The sequence below is a fragment of the Penicillium roqueforti genome (genome assembly GCF_015533775.1).
Source record: "Penicillium roqueforti strain LCP96 04111 chromosome Unknown scaffold_02, whole genome shotgun sequence".
Taxonomy (NCBI): domain Eukaryota; kingdom Fungi; phylum Ascomycota; class Eurotiomycetes; order Eurotiales; family Aspergillaceae; genus Penicillium; species Penicillium roqueforti.
In genome coordinates, this window is record NW_024067566.1 from 1,902,028 (window position 1) to 1,926,815 (window position 24,788).

A 24,788-nucleotide genomic window follows, 5' to 3' on the forward strand; every position below is an offset into this window, starting at 1 on the left:
CCCCCCCCCCCCCCCCCCCCCCCCCCCCCCCCCCCCCCCCCCCCCCCCCCCCCCCCCCCCCCCCCCCCCCCCCCCCCCCCCCCCCCCCCCCCCCCCCCACGAACACTTCAGGCTGTGGCGCAGAATGATCTGCAGTTTTAGTTTCTAGATTAGCGGGTGTTCAGAACATGAGCAGCAAAGGACATACCCATCGAGGCAGATCTTTTGTATTTAGAGAAAGCACACCGGAACCTCGGGATGACATCTTCTCCCCGCTCCACGTGATTGGAAGCTTACATATTCTCTTTCATTCTTTGGCTTCATGGATTTGGATTTAGGAGTCGTCTACTTCTCTCACGTGCGGGCTAGAGACTAGGCTCTCGGACTTCAGATTGAAAATGTAAAACGCCGACGAGTCCCTGAATTTGTTTCAAGACTCTCCACTGACTATCGCCCCCAATTTAATCTGCCCACTCCTATTAGCGGATGTCATGTTATTTCAAGTTTCAAGTTATTTTTATCGTCTAGTTCCTCCTTCCTTGCATTTTGCCTAGGTGTTCGAGTCATTTTTATCTATATAATTTGTTCGCGCGTTCTTCCTTTATTCCATAGGCTTCCGTGGCCGTGCATTGTCGCCGAGAAAACAGAGCCCCTTCTAATATTCTGCGGTCCTTTGCCTCTTCTTTCTCCCTTTCATCCTCTCTGTTGTGACTGAAATCCATTCCATCATTTTGCGTGAACTCTGCGCTATCATTTCCGACCAAAATCAGCCCTGTGTCACGTCTAGAGCGTGAGAAAATCCGCTATGTGGTCTAAGAGACCGTTTCACAAGCCCAAACGGCCTTCGATTAGCGGCCCCATATTGAATGGCAATCCACCTACCACATCAGACCCTGTTCATGATATGGTCGCCAAAAGATTGCCCGCTCTGCCTGAGTAAGTCTTGTGTTTGCTACGTGTTCAATAGATAGCTAATGGAAATCAGCGACTTACATTCATTACAATCAGATGTCCTGCGTGAGGATATCGAAAGGACGCCGGGCGTGTCGCCTGCCATTTCGCCGGTGCTTGAAGCGCACAGGCGAGCAAGCGAAAGTAGTTTCTGTGTCTCGCCTATTGGCGACGGCGACCAATTTTCTGATTATGCGCGACAGGAGACTGGGACCTTGTCTTCCCCAACTCCTATTCCCAAGGCAGACTATGTTGACACACCCTCTCACTCCCGGGTTCAACCTGTCCAACCTGTCCAGTATCTCCAACATGATTACGACTCTAGGCGATTCATCTCTGGTAAATCAACGCACTGGAATAATTTTTCAGCCGAACCGACCTTGAGTGATGTTGTTAGAGTTGGTGATACCCGTCAAACCTCTCTCCAAAAAGCCTCCGGACCTGGGGCTCCTGCTCCTGCTCCCGCTCCCACTTCCAACCTACTGAATTGGGGCCAGGGGTTCAACCCCAAGAAGACCCTCAATGCAGCTCGAAGCCGGATCACCAGTTTCTCGAAGACCGAAGAGCTTTCGCAAAAGGCACCCAGAAGTAGATCGGCGTCACGTGGGCTTCCAGTGGAAGAGCGTACCAGCAAACGCAACGGCAACGGTGCGCTAAAGACGAGTCCCCAGCTCGATAACTTTGGCTTTGCTCCTACAACTGTGACCACTATCACCGGCGGTGGTCCAGCATCCGTTCCCCGGAGACCGGCAACAGAGCACGCCCAAAGCCGCCTACCAGAGGAGCAGAAACCAATATTCAAGTTCGATAACGATTTCAGCGACATGATGTTCACGACCGAGGAATCCATTAGCCGTTTCAGCTCAACCACATACACAGCCACCGAGCCGGGAAGTCGAGATCCAAGCCCGCGAGTGAGTATGCAGCTTGAAAACCGATCTATGGACGATGTTTCCACGTCCTCTATCATGTCCCGACGCCGCCCAATTCCAATCAGCGTGCCGACTTCGAAGAAGCCCGTCCGAAAACCCACTCCATCCGAGGCCGCACAGCAAATCGCGGATATGTCCGCTCAGGCATCTTCGCCTCCACCCGAGGTGCCTCTCGATGCGCATGGCCGCATTAAGGCAATGGAGGACAAGAGGGATGACCTGAATCAGCGCAGATTGAATTTGCAGGCGTTAATCCTCGAGTTGAGAAAGGTTGTTCATCCTACTTCAGCTGTGTATGACCTGGCTGCTAGAACCGAGGCCCAGAAGAGCATCAAAGGCATTGAAGACAAGCTTGCAGATATCAAGAAAGAAGAGCACGATCTTGGCCTGAAGATTACTCGAGCGTGGCGTCGCCTAGACGAGAAGGAGAATGCCGGCGATGGCAATAATCTCTGGGTCAAGCGAGTCACTAGTTAGTGGCTGTTGAGTTGTGAATTGGTCCATGTGCGGTTGATCTTGATTTCATTTCTGCGATTGTGGAGTTGTTAGCGTCCTGTTTGATTCTACTTTTTCAAGGCAATGTGCTAGTTCTTTTTCCGATATTGCGACATGGTGGTTGTGTTTTGAGCGTTCGATTCCCTGCATTGGCAGCCTACATGGCAGGATGATACCCACTTCGGAAGCCCAAGCTGTGGCGGTTAATGTTGATGTATTCTAGTCTGATTAATCTCATTGCTTTTTTAAAAACAGGAAACTCGTATGTGAAAAGCGATCAAGCGCGAAATAGGTATTGGTGGCTAAAGATATACAGAAGACCCATAGAAAATAACTATGGGTGCAGTGATGCTGACGCGATCACACAGCCACCCATCCTCCGCTCGCTCATTGTACATGGCTCGTGTAGGTCGTGAATATGGACTCAAGAAACCTGGTGTCAAGGCTCGTTGGGGGATTGTTGGCAAGCGATTTATCGAGGAGTATTCGATCCGTTTATTTCTTGCCGGACTTCTTGATGCCTTGCTGGCCGGTGTTGAGAGGACCCTTCTTGCCCTTGGCCGCTTCCTGCATGTCCTTGCGGGCCTTGGCATCTAGTGGAAATCAGTAACTGACTTCGTGAAGAGTGTGTCAAAAGCCATACCAGCCCTGAGCTTGGCCTGGTGAGCGAGCTCATCCTCATCCAGCTCCTTCTTCTCCTTCTTGGCTGCCTTCAAGGGCTTAGCCTTGCCACCTGTAGATCATAAGGTATTAGTGAACAGGATTCCAAGGACTAGAATACGAGGTAATACGAACCTTCTCTGCCGATACCACCCATTTTGTCCGAATAAAATAACTGGGAGAGCGGGTTGGAAAGAGTCTTGATAGCGCGGGGTGTTTAGACGGCGTTGGCGAAGAAAAATTTACATGAGGGGTGCTTATCCATACCTTCTATGGCTGGGGCGAGGACCGGGCTATTTTTGTGAATGTTACTAGCGGTATAAAATGTGGTATTATTTCAAGAAAATACACAAATGTTGTGCTGCAATCACACTGATTACATAAATTTAGCATTGGTGATACCCTAAGGCTAGACTATATATGGTTAGTGCCATATCCAAAAGTTATATTCCCCGCGGAGATACACCACAGGGTAGACGGCAAAAACTTCAATCCACCGCCTACTTCAACCAGACTAGCGTCGATTCTGCCTTATCGACCATTGAGCAACTCGCCATGGCTTTTCAATCGTTCTCTTGCTGTCATCGACATCCTGCACGTGCTTTTATCTACTTCTCAAGCCTGTTCTTCAGAAAGCTATGCGCCTGGGATTTTAATCACTTTTGCAAGGCTTTGGTGTGAAGGCAGGCCTCTTACAGCCGGTTGGATTTCACAAACCCTTTGAGAAGACTTATTGTCGCTGGCGCTTTTGCTAACTAAGCTTTGTTGTTGAAGCTTCACTCCAAAAGCTGAGTGAAGTGAACCCAAGAGAAAAGTACTGTACATACGTGTCGTTTGAATCCCTCGAACGTAAACATGTCCCTTCCCAGGTCGAGGTCCCCATCGGTCCCCTCTGAGGGTGAGATCGTCGAATCAGGCCCAGAGACGAAGGCAACTGCGTCACAACCTCCTCTTAATGGCACCAGCGTTGACCGTCCCACCAGAGCTAGCCCATCCTCTGCGCCCGGATCTCCCGCCTCGTTGAAAGACACTCGATCGCCACCCCGGCAGAGGTCGCGGACCAGGTCCCACTCGAGATCCCGCTCTCGCTCCCCGTACAGAGAGAATAAGACCAAGCGCAGTCTCGACGACCCCGAGTCCTATGATGGATCCTACGACCGGCGACCCCGCAATGAGCCTCCGCGGCGCTACAGGTCTAGGTATGACGACAGACGGCGTGACAGACCTGGTCCGAACAGGCGCCCGAACTCATACTACGACTATGACCGCGAAGAGACGTACGGAGAAGCGCTACGATACAGTGATGATTACGACCGGAATGACCGACACAAGGACAAGCGGCAGCGCACCCGCAGCCGCTCTCGATCCCCTTACCGGGAATCGAGAAAACCCAAGCAGTATTCAGGCGACGAACTTGATACAAATGTTAATGCCAGGTCTTCAGCGGATAATGGAAGGCGCTTGCCCACTGAACAGTTGGTGAGGGAACGCGGAAAGGCTTCGGTTGGAGCTTCGGACTTGAAGCTTGGTGCTGAAAAAGAAAAGAACCAGGTGCAGGCTTCTTCTAATCTGAAAGCTCATGTGGCTGACGAGTATGTTTATTTTGTTGCTGGCGAAAAAGAACGTGTTGCTAATATCCATCCCAGAGAAACCCCTAACCCAGAGCTTGCGCAAGAGCCGGAGCTGGCTGAGCCCATTGACGAAGCTGCTGCACTTGAAGCTCGTCGGAAACGCCGTGAAGCTATTCGGGCGAAACACCGAAGCCAAGCGACGCCTCTACATCTCAAAGCACTGAACGTCGAGGTTGAAACGGATTCATCTACGCCTGGCACTGAGCCAACTAGCGCAAAGGAAGCATCTGGTATGTTTCTCTCGGACAAGCTTACCCTGGTATCGAAACTGACGCCTGGAAACTCAATAGATTCTCCGCGAGCATCCCCCTTCGAACAACCCGGGGAGGCATTTCCTGGCTTCGTTGGAAAAGATATGGATGTGGTCAAGGCCAATGCGCCTGTTGGCACTGACAAGGATGAGTCCTCTGCTGCTGATTATGATCCAACCCTTGATACAAAGGAAGAAAGACAAAAACATGGCAATGTTCAGGATGGAAAGGACGACATTTCGTCTGCAGCATACGATGAAACTAAGACTGGCAAGCAAGATATCCTCCTCCCTGATGCTCCCCCAGTGCCACCGCCGATGACCAAGGCCTTCGATATGTTTGCAGATGACGACGATGACATGTTCGCAGAGGAAGAACCTGATGCCAAGCCGGCGCATGCTTCGGCCACAGCTGTACCCCAGGGCAGGGAACTAGACGTCAGCATGATGGATAACTGGGATGATTCGGAGGGCTATTACGCCGTTCGACTGGGAGAGCTGATCAACGGAAGATACCATGTCCATCAGAATCTTGGCAAGGGAATGTTCTCGTCCGTCGTACGTGCAACTGACACGCAGACAGGGGGTCTGGTTGCCGTCAAGATCATTCGCCAGAACGCCATCATGCGCAAGGCCGGTATGAAGGAAATTGGCATCCTCGAGCAACTCCAGGAAGCCGACCCGCTAAACCAAATGCACCTCATCAAGTTCGACCGATATTTCGATCACAAGGGCCACTTGTGTATGGTGTTTGAGAACCTTAGCATGGACCTGCGTGAGGTCCTGAAAAGGTTCGGTAGGGACATTGGCTTGAACATACGCGCGGTACGGGCCTACGGCCAGCAGATTTTCCTTGGGCTGTGTCACCTTCGGCGGTGTAACATCCTGCATGCAGATCTCAAGCCAGATAATCTCCTTGTGAACGAGCAACGCAACATTCTGAAAGTTTGTGATCTAGGTTCGGCGTCGCCGGCCTCTGACAATGAGATTACGCCTTACCTCGTCAGTCGTTTCTACCGTGCCCCGGAGATCATCCTGGGTATCCCTTACGACTACGCCATCGATGTCTGGTCCATTGGCTGTACCCTCTTTGAGCTGTACACGGGCAAGATCCTCTTCACGGGGCGAAACAACAACCAGATGCTTCGGTCCATCATGGAGTGCCGGGGCAAGTACCCGCCGAAGCTGCTTCGCCGCGGAACCTTGTCGCCTCACCACTTTGATGAAATGCTCAACTTCCACAGCGTGGAGGAAGACAAGATCACCGGCCGCCTGCACACCAAGATTGTGGACTTTAAGAAACCGACGCGGGACTTGAAGACGCGCCTCATGGCACAGGGAACCCGCGGGATGCCAGATTCCGAGGTTAAAGAACTGAGCTTGTTCTTGGACCTCCTCGACCGGTGCTTGAGTCTCAACCCTGAGAAACGGATCACGCCTGCCGAGGCATTGAAGCACCCGTTCCTGGCCCCTAGGGTGTGAACAAGGATTTGCATTGATTCGTTGACCAGGGTCCAACCCTGGTCCTGGGACGGCGCAGCTCGGAAGGATCGGCGTTATCGGGGAGGTTGATCTATGAGGGGATTCTTTGTCCATATGGAACAGTAACTAGGTTCAAATCAAGTCCATATGTAACATTTTCACAAAGCAACCCCTGTCCATCCTCGGACCATGTTGTAGGACTCCTGCCAAACCGGGAGTGGCTTAGGATTTATCCAACCTTTCATTAGAGCATAAACCTAGCGCAGTATCGAACAAAGAAACCCAACCAGCTCCTACCAAAAACAACCTAGCTCTACTCCGTACCTAGGCCCCAGCACATCGGTAGCGCGCGATAATCCATTCATCACTATCACTATCACTATCACCAACAAAGAACCACCCAACAAACACAAGGCCCCCGTCGCGGCGCCCCCCTTCCCTTCGGCCCTAGCCCCCTATCGACCCAAGCCCCTGGAACTATAGATCTGTACAAACCAGGTAACCAACTAATCAAACTCAACTCCACTCCACGCTACCTATCGTATAATTGCAAGCACATCGTATGATGCCAAACAAAGAACCCCAAACCTTCAAGCCCAGATCCAATCCAATCCCAATACGGCAACACACCAAACTCACGAACCCTCGGACCTCCCCTCCCCGCGAGACCACTAAAAACAGAAAACCCACGTAGCCAACGCCCACGTAAGAACCGTAAGAAGTTCTAGATCGCCTCTAAGCCAAACTCAGTCTTAGGCCAGTCTGCACCCGTGGCTTCGTGGGTATCTAGCCGAAACCTTGGGCGTTTTCCGGTTCTGAGTTTCTGATTGTGGGGAGGTATGACCTTGGATTCGGGATAGTCTATCTTGGTTGAACCATGGGAGGAACTATTAACTAGGAGATTGAAGATAATAGTCCGTAGATAGATAATGGATAATAGATAGGTGGGTGCGGGATTATCTGATTGGCACGGTGCGCAATGCATGTCGAATGGAGTACAGGACACTAGAGTGCACTATTGCCTCCTTTCACGGGTCTGTTCTCTTAGGGGCGGCAAAAGGCGGGGTTCTTTTGCAAATTGCGCTCGTGTTTCCCGGCCGTTGGTGGCCATTGGGTGGAAGACGTGTCGTCGAGGTAATTGTTGGCAAATGGGAGGATGGGAGATGGCAGGATGGTGAGGATTGGCTTTGGGCTTGGGCTTAGATTTGGATGGATGCCGATGGCTGCCGATGGAGTGTTTTTTGTTTTTTTTTCTGCGTTTGTGTTATTATTTGCTTTTGGTCTGGCTAGTTACTGTTACTTGGGGATAATTGTTTCTGTATGTTGTATGTTGTATATTGTAGTTATATTGTACGGTCGGAAAAAGCAATGCGAAATGGATATCTGTTCTGTGATTTACTTGCATGTGTTTAATGGTCTACGTACTCGATCCCTAGTATACAATGTACATCATACCTGTAGTCATCATCTCAATATCCAATATCCATTTCAACTATGTTTGCACGGTCATACAATTCCGTTGTAGTCCATGGGCTGCTTCAAGTGGAGTGTTCCAGAAGGCGACGGCGATCAACGGAAGAAAGGAGCCCCTTGCCACCATCTGAAATCCAGGACAAATGCAAATCCAAATGCCACGAGCGAAACCGCCCGTGGCAAAAGACTCCGCCCAAATAGGACGGGCGTTTAATCTCCGGCCCCCTTTCGTCAGGTTATTGGTCTATTGGCTGTGATCGGGACTAGACATGGATGTTCGCGCCATGTTTTCTTAGCCCCGAGTAATCATGATGTCGAGATGTGTTTATATTGTGGGTCCCGCCACCTGCAGGGCGAGGGCATCTACACATTGGGGAGTTGGGCGTTAAGAGGCAATTGAAGGGTAGCTGTAGTTATTACTCCGTAAAGGAGGGCAATGTGCTTATTGGGTGGGAGATGGGATCGGCGGTTGCAGCTGAGTATCATGCTTGCGTTGGAGTTAGTAGTTGGTTTCCAATAAGTTGGCAGATAGTTACATTGTATGTACACTATTCTCTCACAGTCGTACAGTAACCGTCTATGCTGTCTCCGTAGTTAATCATAGCGGTGTAGACCGAAACCAGAAGCCGAAACCAACGCTACAACACCTCACACGCCCGAACACAACATCTGCCGGTCGCAGAACCAAAAAAAGCAACAACGTCGCAAAAAGCAACGGCCCGGTTCCGAGCGAAAACGAGAGCATTGCTTGCTCTTTGGACGAGCCAGCTGCATTGCTAATCCTGGGGTACATAACTACCGGTAATACATTAGTCTATGGTCGGAGGCCAGGCACGGGACACCAAAAGGGACGGGCGTCTTATCACAATCACATATGGCACATATCATATCACACGAGTCGGCAGCTTCTACATCTTGTCAGACAGCGGACATGGTACAGGTACATGAGACTCTCTGCATGGGCAGGTTTCGGGTGAGAACCGATAACGGATGTGATGAATCGCAACCCCGGGCTTTCTATCAGGTGATTGGACTGGATGCGGGCAGGCGTCGATCTAGGGAGCTTTGGGTAGAGGGTTGGTTGCTCACCGCAATGTAGAGTACCTAGACAACATAACAGACACATCTCAACTATAACATATACCATATACAATATCCAACACGCATATAATATACAGTTTGAATCCATCACTCGGATCAATCCTTGGCCCTTGCCTGGTATATGACGCAAGTGAGATCCAAACAAAGAAGTGAGATTGAAGACTCGACGAGGCAACTTTATGTTTGCAGGGGCTATTCTTACCGGGGCTGTGCGGAGTACTGGAACTATGGAGTACATCTCCGTGCTTACGAGAGAAAGGTAGCCCAGCCACCCAGAACATAGAACGGAACCAGAACAGAACCAGAACCAGAACCAACAGAACGAGGTCGACCTCAAGAATAGCACCAATAATAATACGAGCTTCCTCCAAGCCGTCCGAGAAGGTCAAGGTACATTAGCGCCAGGAGAAGCAGATGAAGTGTATGGCCCGTGCAGAACTAGTCAGCAGGGAAGCGCCAACCTCCACTGGCCCTCCACTGGCCCTCCACTGGCTTTAGGGGGTTTCTCGAAAATCGAACGGTTCGGGCAAATGGTTGGCCATAGCGCCCCTCCATCATCGCCTCACTCTCGGACTTGTTTAGCGTGTCTAGACCAAGTACGGAGTAGTACTCGGTGGGGTGTGGGATAGAGTTGGGTGTCTGTGCAAAGACGGTGTAGAAGATACCTGGTCTCTTCATAACCAACAGAGAACATAATTAGTTCAGACAGATGCATCAATCATTCCGATCCATGGTAGCAAAGGAGGAGTAGCTTGGACCAAGATCTCAATGCCATAGCTTTGCGGGGCTGGGGCCTGATTGGCAGAATGTGAGTGGCGGGTGTGTTGGCAGTGTGTCGCAGTGTGTCGCAGTGTGTCAGGAGGTTTCAAGGCAGAAACACCGTTGGGGGGAACAGGGGTTGGGATACGTGGATAAAGCTTTGCCACACTAGGCCCAGAACGGAACAACCTTGTGCAGCGTGGAAACTGGATTGGGGGGAAATAGGAGACACTCTGCAGCGTCCAGGTCGATCGTTATGATCCCATGGCCCAATCATCGGTTGTGGCGGCTGCAGGAAAGACCGGCCGAGGTCTAATGATTGGTCCGACCACACTCGGGCATGCACACCGCTTCGTACACATGGCCTATTATTATTTTGGGGGAATAATCTGGTTTAGTGCCACTCCAGGTGCCACTCCAAGGTGTGTATTTTTGTACGCATCATAGATTTAATTATTTTGATTTTGATTTTGGTTTTATTGTGATTTTATTTAATTCTTTTTCATTCGATCCTTTCCTCTTTCGGTTTTTAATATAATTTCCTTTTCGACTAGCGCCCTTTTCCCGTTTGTTTTATTATTGTTCTTCTCGAACCACGAGGCGGCCATCTGCCTGATACATCTCTATAATAATCCTCCTTCTCTCTCGACTTCGCGACCTTGTATATTTCACATCCCTTTCTTCTACCTCGACTCCCTCGCCTTCTCTCTTTGTTTTGTTTTCATCCTTGTATTTGTTCTTACTTCCTGGTCCCTTGTGCAACTCTCTCCTTCTCTCGACGTCTATCAAACACAACCAGACCGGACCAAACGGACCTAGATCGGACCATCTTAAAAACCCCATTGGATTGGAATGGATGCCTTTTGAATATCCGTGGATTTAGTCTCTTAATCTCCCTGGATCAGACTCTTTGCGCTCTCTCTCTTATCTCACTCTTTCCTCGTCTCATCCGGGAGAGGACCATTGGATCCCCTCTACACCAAGGACATGTACCCGGCAATGCTACCCACACCACCACCCTCGCCGGTGCCCCGACGCTATGCGCCCGAAGATCGCCTAGGACTCGTATTAGCCAACCGGCTGGAACTCACCAGAGTCCTGGGCGTCGGAGCCTATGGCGTCGTTTACACCGCCGTGGACATTCACACCAACGAGGTCTATGCCGTCAAGGTTCTCTGCAAGGATGGTCTGGATGCCCGCCAACTCAAGTTCCAGCAGCGCGAGATCAGACTCCACCACCTGGCCAGCCAACACCGCAATGTGGTTCCCTTGGTTCGCATCATGGATTCCGTGGATTGTACCTACGTCGTTATGGAATATTGCCCAGAAGGAGACCTGTTCTCAAACATCACCGATAAGGGAAACTTTGTCGGCAATGACTTTTTGGCCAAGAGTGTGTTCCTCCAGATCCTGGACGCTGTACAATTTTGCCATACGCTGGGAATCTACCACCGGGACCTCAAGCCGGAGAATGTCCTGGTGACCGAAAATGGAATGACCGTCAAGCTTGCCGACTTTGGCCTGGCCACGACTGATTATTATACGACCGACTTTGGATGTGGTTCCACCTTCTACATGTCACCTGGTATGCCTCAACCACCCTCTTTACTATGGTCGTCGCTAACTTTACATGTCAGAATGCCAACAAGCCAACGCTCGACCCTTGTCCTGCTACATGTCCGCTGCCAACGACGTCTGGAGTCTGGGCGTGATTCTGGTCAATCTAACCTGCGGTCGCAATCCATGGAAACGTGCCTCGATTGAGGATTCCACATTCCAGGCCTACCTCAAGGACCCCTTCTTCCTGAAAACTATTTTGCCTCTCTCCTCCGAGATGGTTAGTATTCTCAGCCGTGTCTTTGAGATTGACCCAATGAAGCGGATCTCCATCCCAGAGCTGCGCCAGCTCATTCTGGAGTGCCCCCGTTTCACGGAGAATCCCATGGTCCCAACCCCCTGGGTGCCGGAGCAGATCGACTACATTCCCCAGCCCCAGATGCCATTGTTCATGGCCCCCATGGAACCCCTGTATGCCCAGACCTCAGGCTCGTCCTTGGACTCCGCGCAATACTCGGCCTTCTCCCAGTCTGCTGCTTCCGTCGGTTCGGCCATCACCGAGGATTACTCGGATTTCGATACCATGTCGCCTGCAGTCTCGCAGCAGATCCCCGATTACAAGGGCTTCCCTTCTGTCTGCGCGGAACCCTTCTTTCCCGCGGATCCCTTTTCTTACGGCCTCATGCACCCTAACCTCCAGGGCCTCGAGATCTCCGTCTAATTGCTCCTTGCCTCGCAGCTGCATGACTTCACGCTCTTCTCTACGTTTCCTTTCATCGAATGCTCTGCGGGTACCTCCTTTCGCATATCTCCGGGCCCTTGCTCTTCTCTCTCCTCCCTCCGCCATCGAGCGGATTCAAAAAGCTACCGAACAAAAAGTTGATCGCGTTGATCATGATCCACTGGACTCGGCTACCAGCTTTCTTTTCCCTTGGACATATTTCTTTACCATCTTTCCCTTGGACCACGGCTTTACCCTGGCTTAACGACCGCGACCTTGCATGGACCGTTTGACCACAGTCCTGTGTCCCTTGCGACCGGGTCTCCTTTCTTACTGTTTTAATATTTCCAAATACCTGGAGGTTCTTTTTACGTTCCCATTTTCTGGCGTGATAATACACTGGGAAGCATGATTTGAAGACACGCCCCTGGGAGGGCTGATGAAATACGGGCTCTTGTTTATTCTTTTCGGATTGGTGTATTTGGTCATTTTCACACGGCGTTGACGCTTGTTCGTTTTTTATTCTCTGTTCATCTTTTAGGGACGGCTTTTTGTTATTTTGACGACCTAAGGGTGTGATCTCGTTCTACTCATATGTGCATAGACTTTTTTTTTTCGCATTGGCGGGACATTTCGGGACTTGTTCCCTTTTGATTGATTCTTACGATATGATACCTCGGTGTGGCAAGAGAGGAATACTTACTTGATAATCTACACCACTGCATCTGCATTTCTATTACAGCAGATTTTTTACAATTCCCGAATCTCACCTGCGCTGCATTCCTTGTAACGTTTAACGTCTTCCCAACCTCTTTTCTAGTACGCTGTTGTGCGACGTTGCGCCGTATGACAACGGCCGAGACTCGATTCGGCCTGGGATGATGCTTTGTGTTTCGTTGTGTGATGGCTTGCGCCACTGTGATATCGCTGGCTGCCTGAGTGGCACGCAGGCCGGGACAGATCCTTTCCGGGTTGACGGTATGGGTTTGGATGGGGTTTTACAGTACTAACCCTGTACAGCTCGTGGTTGATCTCATATACAACATGCAGCAGGGTGACATATACATACACCTCACAATCTCAACACGATATATATATCTATATACACATACACATTTAATGAAGCAGATATATACTATTCAAGATCCAGCCCGCAACCTGGATATATATACATACAAAATCTACATATTCCTTCCACCTGTAACCCGAATCGTCTCACCATTAACATAAGAAAACAAAGGCGACGCAACACCCAGAACCGCCCTCGCCGCCTCAACAGGGCTCGCCGGCCTACCCAGGGGAATATCAGGGTACGCAGGCGCAATCTGCTTCTTCTCCTGACCCTGACTCTGGTCCGCAGAGGAACCCTTTTTAGTTGCAAGCTGCTTACCCGGGATTCCAAGGGCAACCTTCGTGCCGTCAGGCGTGGTGATGAACGCGCCTTCTTCCTTGGCGGCCGTCAGTCGTGTAGTTACGAAGCCGAAGGCGATGGTGTTTGACCGCACGCCGAAGGATGGGCCCCATTCTTTGGCGATTGTGCGGGTTAGCCCGACGACGCCGGCTTTGGCGACGGCGTAATTTGCTTGGCCTCTATTTAGGATTTTAGGATTTGGTATTTAATAATGTAGTAAGTGCTTGTTGTTGGGCGAGGAAGAGAAGAGTGGGGATTGGAATTGGGGGCTGGGAGTTCGGGGTCGGGTACTTACGCATTACCGTGGATGCCGCTGGTGCTGCTGATGTTGATCACTACGCGCGGCTCTTGGTCTTTGACCCGGAAGTAGGGTGCTGCGGCGCGCACGAGCTGGAAGGGCGCCGTGTTGTGGACGGCTAGCATGGTTTCCCATTGCTTGTCTGTCATCTGTAATTCGTTAGTGGGATGCTATAATTAACATTGTAGCTGGTAAGTAGTATATGTCCCACCTTGTGAATAACACCATCCCACGTGAACCCGGCGTTGTTCACAATAATATGGATCTTGCCATTGCCGAATTCGGCAGCTTTCTTGACCAGTTCGGTGATGTAGTTGCTGTCGAGGACGTCGCCGACGACGGCGAGAGCGCGGCCGGCCTTTGCGGAGTTGATCGCGTCAGCGACGGCGTTGGCTTTTTCTATTTGTTTGTTAGATATGTACAAATTTCAGTGTGTAATGGATCTCACTGGCGTCGATATCAGCGACTACGACCTTGGCGCCTTCGTTTGCGAAGAGTCGTGCTGTTTCCGCGCCGATGCCTTGGCCTGCGCCGGTGATGATGGCTACTTGGCCTGCCAGGAGACCGGCCGGGTAGTTCAGGTGCTCGTTAACTTGGTTGAGACGGTCGAAGGGAGCCATTTTGGGAACTATTGAGTAAATTGAAGGTGGGCATTGGGCTTGTAAGAGGGGAAGGTCTTATACAACCTCTCGGCTCTGGGATCGCCGAGGCTCACCGGGACCGAGATTGTGGGGTATACATTGAGAGATGGGGTATGACTATTTATTTTGATATTGCAGTTAGTTGGTTACTTTGCTCACTATTCTATCGTATATAGGCGAAGTTTTTCGATTTTCTTAAATAGCCGATCTGCGTTTGCTGTCCAGCTTGTGAATCCAACTCTACCCCCCCTAGCGTATAGAACAACAAAAACAGTTGACCTCCCATATGTGGGTATAATTCAGAGAGACTCATCATGCATCACTCGCCCAGATCCACAGATACACTCTCCCCATGAAGTCGACTGTAAGAATGCCGACACCGTAGCTTCGTAGCCTGCAATAATGGAAAGCAGCCCTTCACTTCTGGGTGTGCTCGGAATATCAATATCCAAGTCGGGAAATAAGCCGATATGCTCCGCAGGAGACCAGTGACCGATGTGCTCATCTAATAGCTTTGATTCCGATGAACTTTCATGGTCCAACTTGGAGATCAGAACGTCGGCAGCATTAGCAGTGCTTTTCAGGGCCAGCAATACATCCCGGCACTGCAACAACAGACCCCGGAGCAGGAAGTTGCGTATCTGTCTGTTTTCCTCGTGGCAGATCTCATAGTATCCGTAGCGAATATCGACGCCATGTTCTGGCCGCGGTGCGCGAGACGTCTCCCGCGAAACCCAGTACTCAAAGAGCTGGAGCGTGAGATTGAGCACTGAAATACTGAGCAGCAGGTTCGTGCTGTCTTTCGCGCATTTAGTACACTGCAGGAACATCTGACAGGCGCAGAATGTGCATTTGATTGTCTGCAGACTGTGGTCCAGCCGCAGGGGCATGGATCCAGCGAGTAGGTGGTTCAGCCGGTCCATGTGGAATAGCTGCATGTCCACACACTCGCATGGCGAGATCGGATACGGCGAAGCCACGGAGCCGGCTAGAGACGGACTGGCCATGCTGTCAGCCAGGTCCCCGGACAGAAATGTCGGCGTCACGGGCGTATGTGGATATCCCAGGCCGGCTGGGAGAGCAGGACATGGATCCACAAGATCTGTGAATGGAGAGCTCTCCACTGTCGTCAACTGTCCGGGACAGATGGATGACTCTAGAGTTGCTGTGTTGCCGAAGCTTCGGGGACTTTCCCAGAAGCCTGGCTGGTTTGATATCAAACAGACCTACACGACGGCACTTATTAAAAACATACCGAATTGGTCAGAGGAAAACTTACGTCGTTGTCGATTGCTGGGTCGGGAATATGACTGCCATAGCTATTCCCGACTGGCGGTTCCATGTCGGCCATAGGGGCAACGAGCCGACTACCTCGAAAGCTGCGCATCGCGGACTTCTCTTCTTGCAACTGGCCTAGCTTGCGGAGGGTGGCTCTGTTCTTGCTACCCTTTGGTTTACCGGATCGATTTGCAAATCCATATTGGCACTGTAGGCCGTGACGCAGGCACCGAGTACAGACACTCTTGCCAGACAGGTTGCATTTCACCTTGGATTGCCTGCAGTTTTCACACGCGGTTCGGAGCTTAGGTGTATCTCCGCCGGCATATGGGCTGCCATTGGACTCTGCAAGCATTGTCTGTTTGGTGCTGGTGGACGGGGAGTTGGTGTGAAACAGGCTATCCCAATACGATATAATGACACTACCTATAGCCCGGGGTTCGGTGATATATGGATATAGATGGAAAGAAGGGTAACAGAGGAAAGGAAAAAGGAAATTAGAGATAGAAATCTAGGATCAACGCGATGATACCGCACACGTCCAATGAGGTAGACGCTTCACACCCTCTCTACACCCACTTCTTGTATATATATAAACAAGCTCAAGCTTCAGAGAAGTAATGTCACTCTGGAATTCAATCCAGTACCGACGGCAGCCGCATACAGAGGTCAGCCGCTGTGAAACCCCAGATGCTTCCATCTGATCAACCACGCATGGGACGCCAAGTGGCACCGTTATCCCGAGGTTAAAAGGAGCATCTTCCCTCATTATTCTCGAATCTGATTCAACCTGATCTGGCAAAAGGGAAGTTCTTTTGATTCACAGCGTTCGCTATTTTAGAACATTGCCCATGATATGGGAAAACAGGGTCCCCCAGGAGAAACCGGCTAGGGTCCTTTTGTTGGCCGTCACACCCTGATGCAACATCGTAAACGCCAATTTCGGGGTCAAGTTTCTTATTGGAGAACCGAATGAACCTTTTACTAACAAGGGCTATTGGTGTCTTGTCGCTCTGGGGCCTGCTCTCTGGAACACAAGTACAATAGCCTCGAATGGACAACGCTGGGCACCATGTGAAATAGAAGTAAAAAAACATCTCTTTCTAATCGGCTGACCGGGTCTAGTCCCTGTAAGTAAATTATGCGCTCATCACTTCATTCCTTTCTTCGTCATTGTGTCATTGTTGCACATACTAATTCGAGTCACCGTCAGCAGGGGGACCCTTTGACACTCGAGATAATTTGTTGTAAGCCGCGCCACGTACGCTACAACGTGAACATTCCATTTCATGCTACCTTTTAAAAACGCCATGAGCATGTTGTCCAACCTCGAACTTGTGTTGCTCCAGACCCTGACTCAGCCGCGTGGAATCTGACAGGTTTCGGCAGCCCCGCTGTGCCGATAATCGAATGCCTTCAACAACCCTGTCAGATGAGCTACTGCTGCGCAGACCACCAGCACGTGGAATATTTGGTGCGAACTCCCCACAATGTCGAATTTCCCGGGCATAAGTCGCTCAGGTACGCGGGCCGCATAAATCGCGGCTCCAAGGATATACAAGAAGCCCTGAAAAACGACCCAGTTCAGACCGACTTGCCGCTGCATGCGGTCAATTCCAAAGAGAAGAACCCCATGGATCATGGGGAAGACAGCAGACAAGCCCATCCCAACAAACATGGTAGCGCGGAACGGACGCCAGCGTGGGGTGCGGAACCGGGGAGACGCGGATACAATCACGCAGCCTAGCCCAATGATACTGATCATGGCCCAGTACTTGTGCTGGAGATCGGGTGTACAGTAAAATCCGTAGAAGATACTAGGCACAAAGCTTCCCACGATGAGTCCCACGATACCGATATAGTCGAGTGCATTTCCAATGCGTGCAACCACAGGTGAATGGTTTGAGATGGTGTGATAGGTTGCGGACATGCCAAGACAGAAGGCAGCCCCCGCAAAGAAACAGGAAAAAGCGAGGATATCAGAATCGGCCGCATCCTGGTAACGCGGAGAAAGCAACTGGTAGAGCTGGTATGCAGCGGGGGCAGCCATCAGTGCTGGCAAGAGGTGGGTGTAGATATTGACCGTCTCATTGTGAACGTAACCCAGCGATTGGAATGAACCTAAAAATGAGGACGAGGCGGGCCGATATCCAGAATGGATGTGATGGTTGTCGCGTTGCCAGTGAGGTAGATCATCCCAACGAAGAAGTCGTTTTACCAATTCGTGAGCCTCCTCGCCGACAGCCGTCATCCTCGTAGTCTGACTATCTACCGTCACTTTCTGAGATTCAATTGGGCGACGTTGATGAGGCATAATCACATGTGATATGCAAGTATGCAATGAGTTACAGGAATGTTTTGAAGTTGCCCAACAAAAGAATATGTAAGACAAGTCAGCAAATGAAATCCATACAAAAATCAAATCAAGGAAAAAGCAGAAATAAATATAGACAAGATAAAAAAGAACGAGAAATTTCCAGGCGTTGGGCAGTTGAGGGAAATCGTCCTGTTGGGGAAAAGCCTCGGAAACAAACAAGACAAACACCATGTCAACTCCACACTTGATTCATACACTATGTCAACACATGTCAACACATGGACATGGCAAAATGAGTCGCTTACGCCCAGTATCTGACTCTCTGGAAAATGTCGGATTTGTTTCAAAGGGGGACAAGAAGTGTGTTTGACATGCGCACTCTCCCGGGTCAAGCATGCTAACATTCGCAGACTGTTGGACCATAAGATCCAGACGCAGTACTTCGATAATATAGTCGATCGATACATGCGGTTCTGTGCCCATCACTCGAAAGACCTCGATGCAGCCTTGGCCTCTCTTCCAACAAGTCCCTCCAACGATGCGACTTCCAATCCGCCCGCTTCCCGGTCGCCCTTGAAATCAAACCCCGCACAGAAGCAAGTCTCGCCAGCAACAGAGCTATCCACACTCCTTCTCTCCCTCCGGAAGCTGCGCGAAGCCGTTCTGGCAACAGCCACAACTACACCGGCAGAATTCTCACAGCGAGTTCACGTCTTCTCCATTCGCTTGTCTATTCTCGCGCATCACCCACCGTCATACTTCCCCTCTCTCCGATACGTTCTGGATAAACTGCACTCCCCATCTCACCCACTACCCGGCGCTGAAGCCAACGAACTGGTTACATACTTGATTCTTGATTATGCCTGTCGGCAAGGAGATATGATTGCGGCATACGAACTGCGTGCTCGGGCGCGGAAAGAGCATTCCTATCAGTCGCAGACAGTGGATAAGGTCTTGGCTGCCTTGATCCACGATAATTGGGTGGTTTTCTGGCAGTTACACAACAGTGTGGATTCTCATATCCGCGCAGTGATGAATTGGGCTGCAGACCGAGTTCGCAGGCATGCGCTCAAGGCCGTGGGCAGTGCTTATCTCAGCGTGCATATTAGCTGGATTTTGGGCGGCTGCACCGGAGACGAACAGAGTTGGACATGGGAGAAATTGGTCGAGAAAGAGAAGCTCCGCTGGGAGCGGGAAGGTGATAGGATCATCATTAAACGACCGAAGCAGAAAACCCCTCCTAAGCCGGAGCCAAGTGCGTCGAGTGCATAAGTCATGGGTACATGAGTACATGAGTACATGTCGGACTGGACTTTCTCTGGACAAGAGCATTTAGTGGCGTTCTTTTCATTGCATGGCGTTGGTTGGGAAAACGTCACTTCATTACCAGACGGACATCATTCACAGAGTATAAATTATTATTAGATCGTGCGCAGAAAGGAATTCAATGGCCCACAGGGCGAAGTGATTTTCAAATTAAAGCGTTATAACTTCAGATCTGAGTTCGGCCGATCTAGATTTGTCTGCCCGATGACAGGTTGTTTTGATATCGTATCAGCTAGCCGTCCCTTCATGCGAGTTGCACTGTCGCTACAAAGCTCGTAGACCGTCGACAAATTGAATATCAAACTACCAAACGAATGGTTGGATGTGACCTGGGCCTCGAGGAGCCGACGAGACTAAGAACAATCAGTCAACAGGTTCAAATCACCATTTAAACGGCTAGGGGTCAAATACCTCATCCAGTTGTCCAGTGTACAGAAGACACACAGCCAGATTTTGAGCTACCAGAGCCCCGTCCGTCCTTGTCCTATCCTCCCCGAGAATACGCCACTCGGCCACTGCATCGGCAAAGCGACCATCCGACATGCTTATCAAAGGCTTTAATAAACCAGCCTCTTTCGCTTCATTGGCGTCACCAAATACCTGACTTGCTGCGTCCAGATCACCAATCCGCAAAAGCAAAAGTGCCTTCCTCAACTTTGTGATGTTCGACTCCGGCCCAGGTACCCGGAGGTTATCAAGTGATCTCCTGGCTGCATCGAAATCACGCATCTCTATGAGTGCATTCACGCTCCTAATCCCAAGATCTGCCAATCGCTGTTTCCATAATTCTCGCTCAGCTTCAGTAGCTTCGCTTCTCATGATCTCTCGGCGCGCTTCGAGGCCGATCTCGTACAAACCACCAATGCTTCGGCGAGGATCACCAAATCCTATACTCTGGAGTCTCACGGCCAGTACGCGAAGCGGCCATGGAACAATATGACGAGGATCTTGTTCATATTCTTCGTCATTTTCTGGGTTATAATCAGCATCGACTGGAGCCGATTCAAGCTTGAGATCGATATAATAGAATGCTGAACTCAAATCTTCCAGGGCCTTCGATTCCTGTGCTGCGAGAACTGTATTGCCCGACAGATCCAAACAGGCTAGCCGCGTGTAGAAAAGGGAGAAGATGATCTTTATATCCGTCGGAGATACTAAAGACGAAGTCAAAATCGATGCAGAGAAATGCGCCGCAATGAGGAATCGACCCTCGGCCAATAGCTTTTCTAGGGTGCCTAGAGTAGTCGACAAAGGTTCCCCTGGGTTGAGGATTAGGAATTCGGATCGCAGTGGCAGAGGGATTTCAAGATGAGAGAGGGTATGGAAGTTGCTATGCCGGAGTAGAAACGAGAGGTCTTTTTCTAAAGGTTCAGGTAGATCGTCTGGCGCAAGCGGGTCTAACTCATAGAAGGATGCCCCAGAAAAGGCGTTGTCGGCAGCAAGCATTGATTTGTGTTTGACAGGCGAGGTGGGTGTTTCGGGGAGAGCGAGAGGACTGGATCGTGTAAGAAAAAGGATATAGCGGTGGAAGGCGATGTACTAACTCATCCGATGCATCTAAAGGACCTCTTGTCGAGCTGCGGGGCCGAGAAGCTGCATAGGCAATCAGTAAGGGACAGTCGGTTAGGTGGTAATGAAGTGAGCGCTTACACTTGGAGATATTCCGAATGTGCTTGCCTGGTACTGAATCCATCTCTACAACCTTTGAAGTATTTTTGAGATCAATTAGACTGAAAAGCAGAGCATGTATGCTAATCCATTGAAGTCGAAGCAAAACACCCGATAAGCTATCGGATTCTGCCAGGCGGTGGATGCCGGATCTGGCGACTTGGCCGCGATCTGGCGTTGCCGAATGCAACAAGCTGTCAGCCATACGTTCCCTATCTTTTCTTTTCTCTTTTTTTTATATGATCTTTGCTCGGATCTTTTACCCTCCTTACTTTATTAATTGACTTGTGGGTTTTCAACAATGGCGACCGAGAACAAGTACTCGGTCATTCTTCCCACCTACAATGAGCGGAGGAACCTCCCTATTATCATCTGGTTGATCCAGAAGACCTTCAATGAGGAGTATGCGCTCGCTCTGATATGACCCAAGAGCACTGGGGTTAACTTGTGGTTTTTTAATTATAGGAAGCTGGATTGGGAGGTGATTATCGTCGACGATGGATCCCCTGACGGCACCCTCGAGATCGCGAAGCAGCTCCAGACACTCTATGGGCCCGAACACATCATCCTCAAGCCCCGTGAGGGAAAGCTCGGTCTGGGTACAGCTTACGTCCACGGCTTGAAATATACCACCGGCAACTTTGTTATCATCATGGACGCTGACTTCAGCCACCACCCCAAGTTCATCCCTGAGATGATCCGAATTCAAAAAGAGACCGACGCCGACATTGTGACCGGAACCAGATATGCCAACCGGGGAGATATCAAGGGTGGTGTCTACGGCTGGGACTTGTTCCGCAAGTTCACTTCGCGCACTGCCAACCTCATCGCGGACGTCATGTTGATGCCCGGTGTGAGTGACTTGACTGGAAGCTTCCGGCTATACAAAAAGCCAGTGCTGGAGAAGGTTATCCTCAAAACCGAGAGCAAGGGCTACAGCTTCCAGATGGAGATGATGGTCCGTGCTAAGGCAATGGGCTACAAGGTGTCCGAGTGTCCGATTACCTTCGTCGACCGCCTGTACGGCGAGAGTAAGCTGGGTGGATCCGAGATTGTCGAGTACCTCAAAGGTGTAATGAGCTTGTGGGTGAAGGTCTAAACGGGCCATACCATTGGAACTTTGGTGCCCCAATGCTTCGATTCATCTTCGTCTCAAATCCAACATGGTATCATGCCTGGACTTGCCTACTGCCCGTGCTGTGATATACCCCTTTCTGACCTCTGTTATTCTCAACCCGTGCACTTTTGGGTGGTGTTTGAATGACCTGTTTACTGTCGGTATCAATTCAACGTTCTCTTGCCTTCTGGATTTCACATTTATATGCTTCAATATCATCAACCTTCAGCGCTCAGAGGGCCTTGAGGTATCGTAGAACTCGATCAATGAGATCCTGCTGACCTTCGGCATGAACATTGTGGCTGGCTTCAGGAACGATCCCGCTGTTTGTATCCCATTTGGCGCCTCCCGCTTCGATGGCTTGCTGCCATCTCCGCAATAGCTTTTCCTTGTCCACCCAATGCGGGCAATATTCATCTTCTCCAGAATACAAAACCAATAGCTTTGACGTGATAATGCCCTGCGTACCCACCATGCCAAAGGTCTCCTGCAAACGCTTATCACTCAAATCCGAGCTGAAGAGATCGTCATCAGATGGGTCGTCGGGGCTATGAGGACTGACTAGACTCAAGAATCTCCGGGCACTAAGAGGCGTGTCGGCCGGATAAGAAAGCTTCGCAGTCAGGTTCATTGGGAGGATTGAGTCGTTCTTATCTGATGTGTATGGATGCTCCTTGGCCGAGCGCACAAGCTGATCGTAGACTTTTCTGAGCTCGTCGGGCTCTGGAGAAGCATCGATAATAGCTTGCAGACCCTCTCTATCAGAGGCAGGCGCTTGTAGAATAGCACCATCCAGCGCAGGGCGGACCAAGTGCTGAATGCCAAAACCAAACTCCTTCCGCGGCAAGGGATTCGGCGAATAAAGGTAGTGGAGTACGTCCTGGCTTCCAGTCGAATGCCCCATGATCGCAATCTTTCCGGCTGTTGTCACTGCACCGGGTTGGCGCGACGCCTTGAGATCGCGAACAAACCGCACACATTGCCCAATTTCTTCTACATCGCGATCAAGGCTTCCGACTCCCCATCCGGCATAGGAGGACGAAAGTAGGGTAGAGAAGACCGACCAGTCGGTGTCCTCTAGAGCGTTAGCTAGCTTGGACACATAGGGAACAGTGGAAAATCCATCTGTCAGTCCGCCTATGAAGATAAGGCTGTTTGTCATATTGATCCCCCCTGTTGGTGGGGTGAACTCGAATGCCACAAGTCTGGGAGCCTGCAAATGTTAGCTTGTCATGGAGAAGAATGGGGCGATTATTAGTTACATATTCATGTAGGAAACCACTATGCGATGGCCCGCGACTAGCATTTGAGGACATGATGGAAGTGTGGTTGGTGATAAGGTTACACTTCGTCAAGCCCGAAGGTGTGGAGGGAGCCAGTTGACGTTATCCGATTCGTAGGCCCCGGGGCGGCTGGGCGGGCCATATTTGCCCTACCTTATTGGTCTTCTATGATCTCATGAGCTTAAAATTCAGGTTTATGCCAATGACTTTGCGACATACAGTTTATAATGTCACCGAGAGGACGATCTGTCTACCGCGTTATGCACCACAGTAATTGTAACTAACATTTACTCCTCAACTCAAACTGAAGAATCGAAATCCTATTCTAATTTTGGTCTTGACCCTGAGAAGCTATTCAAGATTGTTCCAAGCCTGTTAAGCCACCCTTCTATGCTCGGACGACTGATAGTCCTTTCCCAATTCCCCATTGACCGACCTGATACTTTTCACCAACAGTAGAAAACCCGTAAGGATCAACGGGGTTCGTATAAGGCTCTGATAATGTCGTATAGTATCTGCCAATCATGGGGTCGACACGAGCCTCTCAGACGATATTCCGTTTATCAAATAGAGCAGCCGAAGTCGCTTAGTTTGGAAGGCTTCCTGATCCGCGATGAGAAGATAGACTTCGGCAATGACCTTGTGCAGACTACTCGCATGATTCTCAATAATCTTATCCCGGCTTTCTATTTGTTTTCAATCAACAGGGAAATCCTACTTCGCGCTAGAGATATTCTCCTTCAACTCCTTGCAGAACAACTCAAACTATCGGGAGAGGTGTACCGTTTCTCACTTAATGCCACTGGGCCAGCTATCTCGTGTAGGACCTCGCATATAAGCTGCTAGTCATCGCCGAAATTGAAGAGATTATTGTCGTTGAGGCATGCCCAGTCTGAGGCATCTTTGAATATCTCTTCATTTTTCTATGCCTTCAGTGTCTCGTCGTCTTCTAGGTCGGCACTGTAGTAGAAGGACAGGCATGCTATCGGCATGATGAATCCACTGAACTTTCCGACGAAGGTCATTGGGCCTCCAATGAGGAAGAAATTTCTCGATTTCTCTGTTGAGAGTTGAGAAGTGTTAGCGAGTTCCAAGTTGATGATTTGCAGACATAATGGAACGTGCGATCAAAAACGTTCAACAGCTAGCCCGGTCCTTGGAGAGATATTTGCTGCATAATGAAAAAAAGGGTTGGGAGGAAACAAGAAGAAAAAAGCGAAGGTCGGAGGGTTATATCGAAGGGTTTAGTTTAGGTACAGTGAGCGGTTAAGGGGTGGATGTCCAAATTTATGGGTGAAAAGACAGCCGTTCCTGGCCTCAAAAGCGATCATTTTAGGTGTCAATTCTGCAAGTGGTCATTTTCTAGTTCTACAATGAGGTATGTCGTACTCCGTATGTAGCCCACGATTCGATGGGTTTAATCGGTTGGTGCCTAGAATCCAAGGCAACAGAACTAGC

The 24,788-nt window shown here is 50.3% G+C and overlaps 11 protein-coding genes across 11 annotated transcripts; 5 read left to right on the plus strand and 6 right to left on the minus strand.

Annotated features, from left to right (window-relative positions):
• Positions 1–784: 784 nt before the first annotated feature.
• Positions 785–2,339, plus strand: LCP9604111_2194 (uncharacterized protein; the record flags this gene model as incomplete). The annotated part of the gene is made up of 2 exons (XM_039069644.1): positions 785–915; positions 965–2,339. The coding sequence occupies 2 exons, from the start codon at positions 785–787 to the stop codon at positions 2,337–2,339; spliced, it is 1,506 nt and encodes a 501-aa protein (XP_038932321.1).
• Positions 2,340–2,852: 513 nt separating this feature from the next.
• LCP9604111_2195 (translation machinery-associated protein 7) lies at positions 2,853–3,174 on the minus strand (the record flags this gene model as incomplete). Its single annotated transcript, XM_039069645.1, has 3 exons — positions 2,853–2,950; positions 3,001–3,090; positions 3,153–3,174. The coding sequence occupies 3 exons, from the start codon at positions 3,172–3,174 to the stop codon at positions 2,853–2,855; spliced, it is 210 nt and encodes a 69-aa protein (XP_038932322.1).
• Positions 3,175–3,572: 398 nt separating this feature from the next.
• Positions 3,573–6,380, plus strand: LCP9604111_2196 (putative serine/threonine protein kinase (Prp4); the record flags this gene model as incomplete). Its single annotated transcript, XM_039069646.1, has 5 exons — positions 3,573–3,615; positions 3,887–3,947; positions 4,001–4,609; positions 4,664–4,878; positions 4,939–6,380. 5 exons carry the CDS (start codon positions 3,573–3,575, stop codon positions 6,378–6,380), a joined length of 2,370 nt encoding a protein of 789 aa, XP_038932323.1.
• A 4,332-nt stretch (positions 6,381–10,712) lies between these two features.
• LCP9604111_2197 (serine/threonine-protein kinase) lies at positions 10,713–11,991 on the plus strand (the record flags this gene model as incomplete). The annotated part of the gene is made up of 2 exons (XM_039069647.1): positions 10,713–11,298; positions 11,351–11,991. 2 exons carry the CDS (start codon positions 10,713–10,715, stop codon positions 11,989–11,991), a joined length of 1,227 nt encoding a protein of 408 aa, XP_038932324.1.
• A 1,181-nt stretch (positions 11,992–13,172) lies between these two features.
• LCP9604111_2198 (SDR family NAD(P)-dependent oxidoreductase) lies at positions 13,173–14,320 on the minus strand (the record flags this gene model as incomplete). Its single annotated transcript, XM_039069648.1, has 4 exons — positions 13,173–13,581; positions 13,698–13,849; positions 13,912–14,099; positions 14,149–14,320. 4 exons carry the CDS (start codon positions 14,318–14,320, stop codon positions 13,173–13,175), a joined length of 921 nt encoding a protein of 306 aa, XP_038932325.1.
• Positions 14,321–14,640: 320 nt separating this feature from the next.
• Positions 14,641–15,974, minus strand: LCP9604111_2199 (Zn(II)2Cys6 transcription factor domain-containing protein; the record flags this gene model as incomplete). Its single annotated transcript, XM_039069649.1, has 2 exons — positions 14,641–15,567; positions 15,621–15,974. The coding sequence occupies 2 exons, from the start codon at positions 15,972–15,974 to the stop codon at positions 14,641–14,643; spliced, it is 1,281 nt and encodes a 426-aa protein (XP_038932326.1).
• Positions 15,975–16,976: 1,002 nt separating this feature from the next.
• Positions 16,977–17,933, minus strand: LCP9604111_2200 (hemolysin III family protein; the record flags this gene model as incomplete). Its single annotated transcript, XM_039069652.1, has 1 exon — positions 16,977–17,933. One exon carries the CDS (start codon positions 17,931–17,933, stop codon positions 16,977–16,979), a length of 957 nt encoding a protein of 318 aa, XP_038932327.1.
• Positions 17,934–18,228: 295 nt separating this feature from the next.
• LCP9604111_2201 (uncharacterized protein) lies at positions 18,229–19,208 on the plus strand (the record flags this gene model as incomplete). The annotated part of the gene is made up of 2 exons (XM_039069653.1): positions 18,229–18,296; positions 18,347–19,208. The coding sequence occupies 2 exons, from the start codon at positions 18,229–18,231 to the stop codon at positions 19,206–19,208; spliced, it is 930 nt and encodes a 309-aa protein (XP_038932328.1).
• A 212-nt stretch (positions 19,209–19,420) lies between these two features.
• LCP9604111_2202 (uncharacterized protein) lies at positions 19,421–20,955 on the minus strand (the record flags this gene model as incomplete). The annotated part of the gene is made up of 4 exons (XM_039069654.1): positions 19,421–19,615; positions 19,674–20,757; positions 20,807–20,855; positions 20,913–20,955. 4 exons carry the CDS (start codon positions 20,953–20,955, stop codon positions 19,421–19,423), a joined length of 1,371 nt encoding a protein of 456 aa, XP_038932329.1.
• A 276-nt stretch (positions 20,956–21,231) lies between these two features.
• On the plus strand, positions 21,232–22,029 carry LCP9604111_2203 (dolichyl-phosphate beta-D-mannosyltransferase; the record flags this gene model as incomplete). Its single annotated transcript, XM_039069655.1, has 2 exons — positions 21,232–21,332; positions 21,396–22,029. 2 exons carry the CDS (start codon positions 21,232–21,234, stop codon positions 22,027–22,029), a joined length of 735 nt encoding a protein of 244 aa, XP_038932330.1.
• A 250-nt stretch (positions 22,030–22,279) lies between these two features.
• LCP9604111_2204 (uncharacterized protein) lies at positions 22,280–23,363 on the minus strand (the record flags this gene model as incomplete). Its single annotated transcript, XM_039069656.1, has 2 exons — positions 22,280–23,260; positions 23,310–23,363. The coding sequence occupies 2 exons, from the start codon at positions 23,361–23,363 to the stop codon at positions 22,280–22,282; spliced, it is 1,035 nt and encodes a 344-aa protein (XP_038932331.1).
• Positions 23,364–24,788: the final 1,425 nt, after the last annotated feature.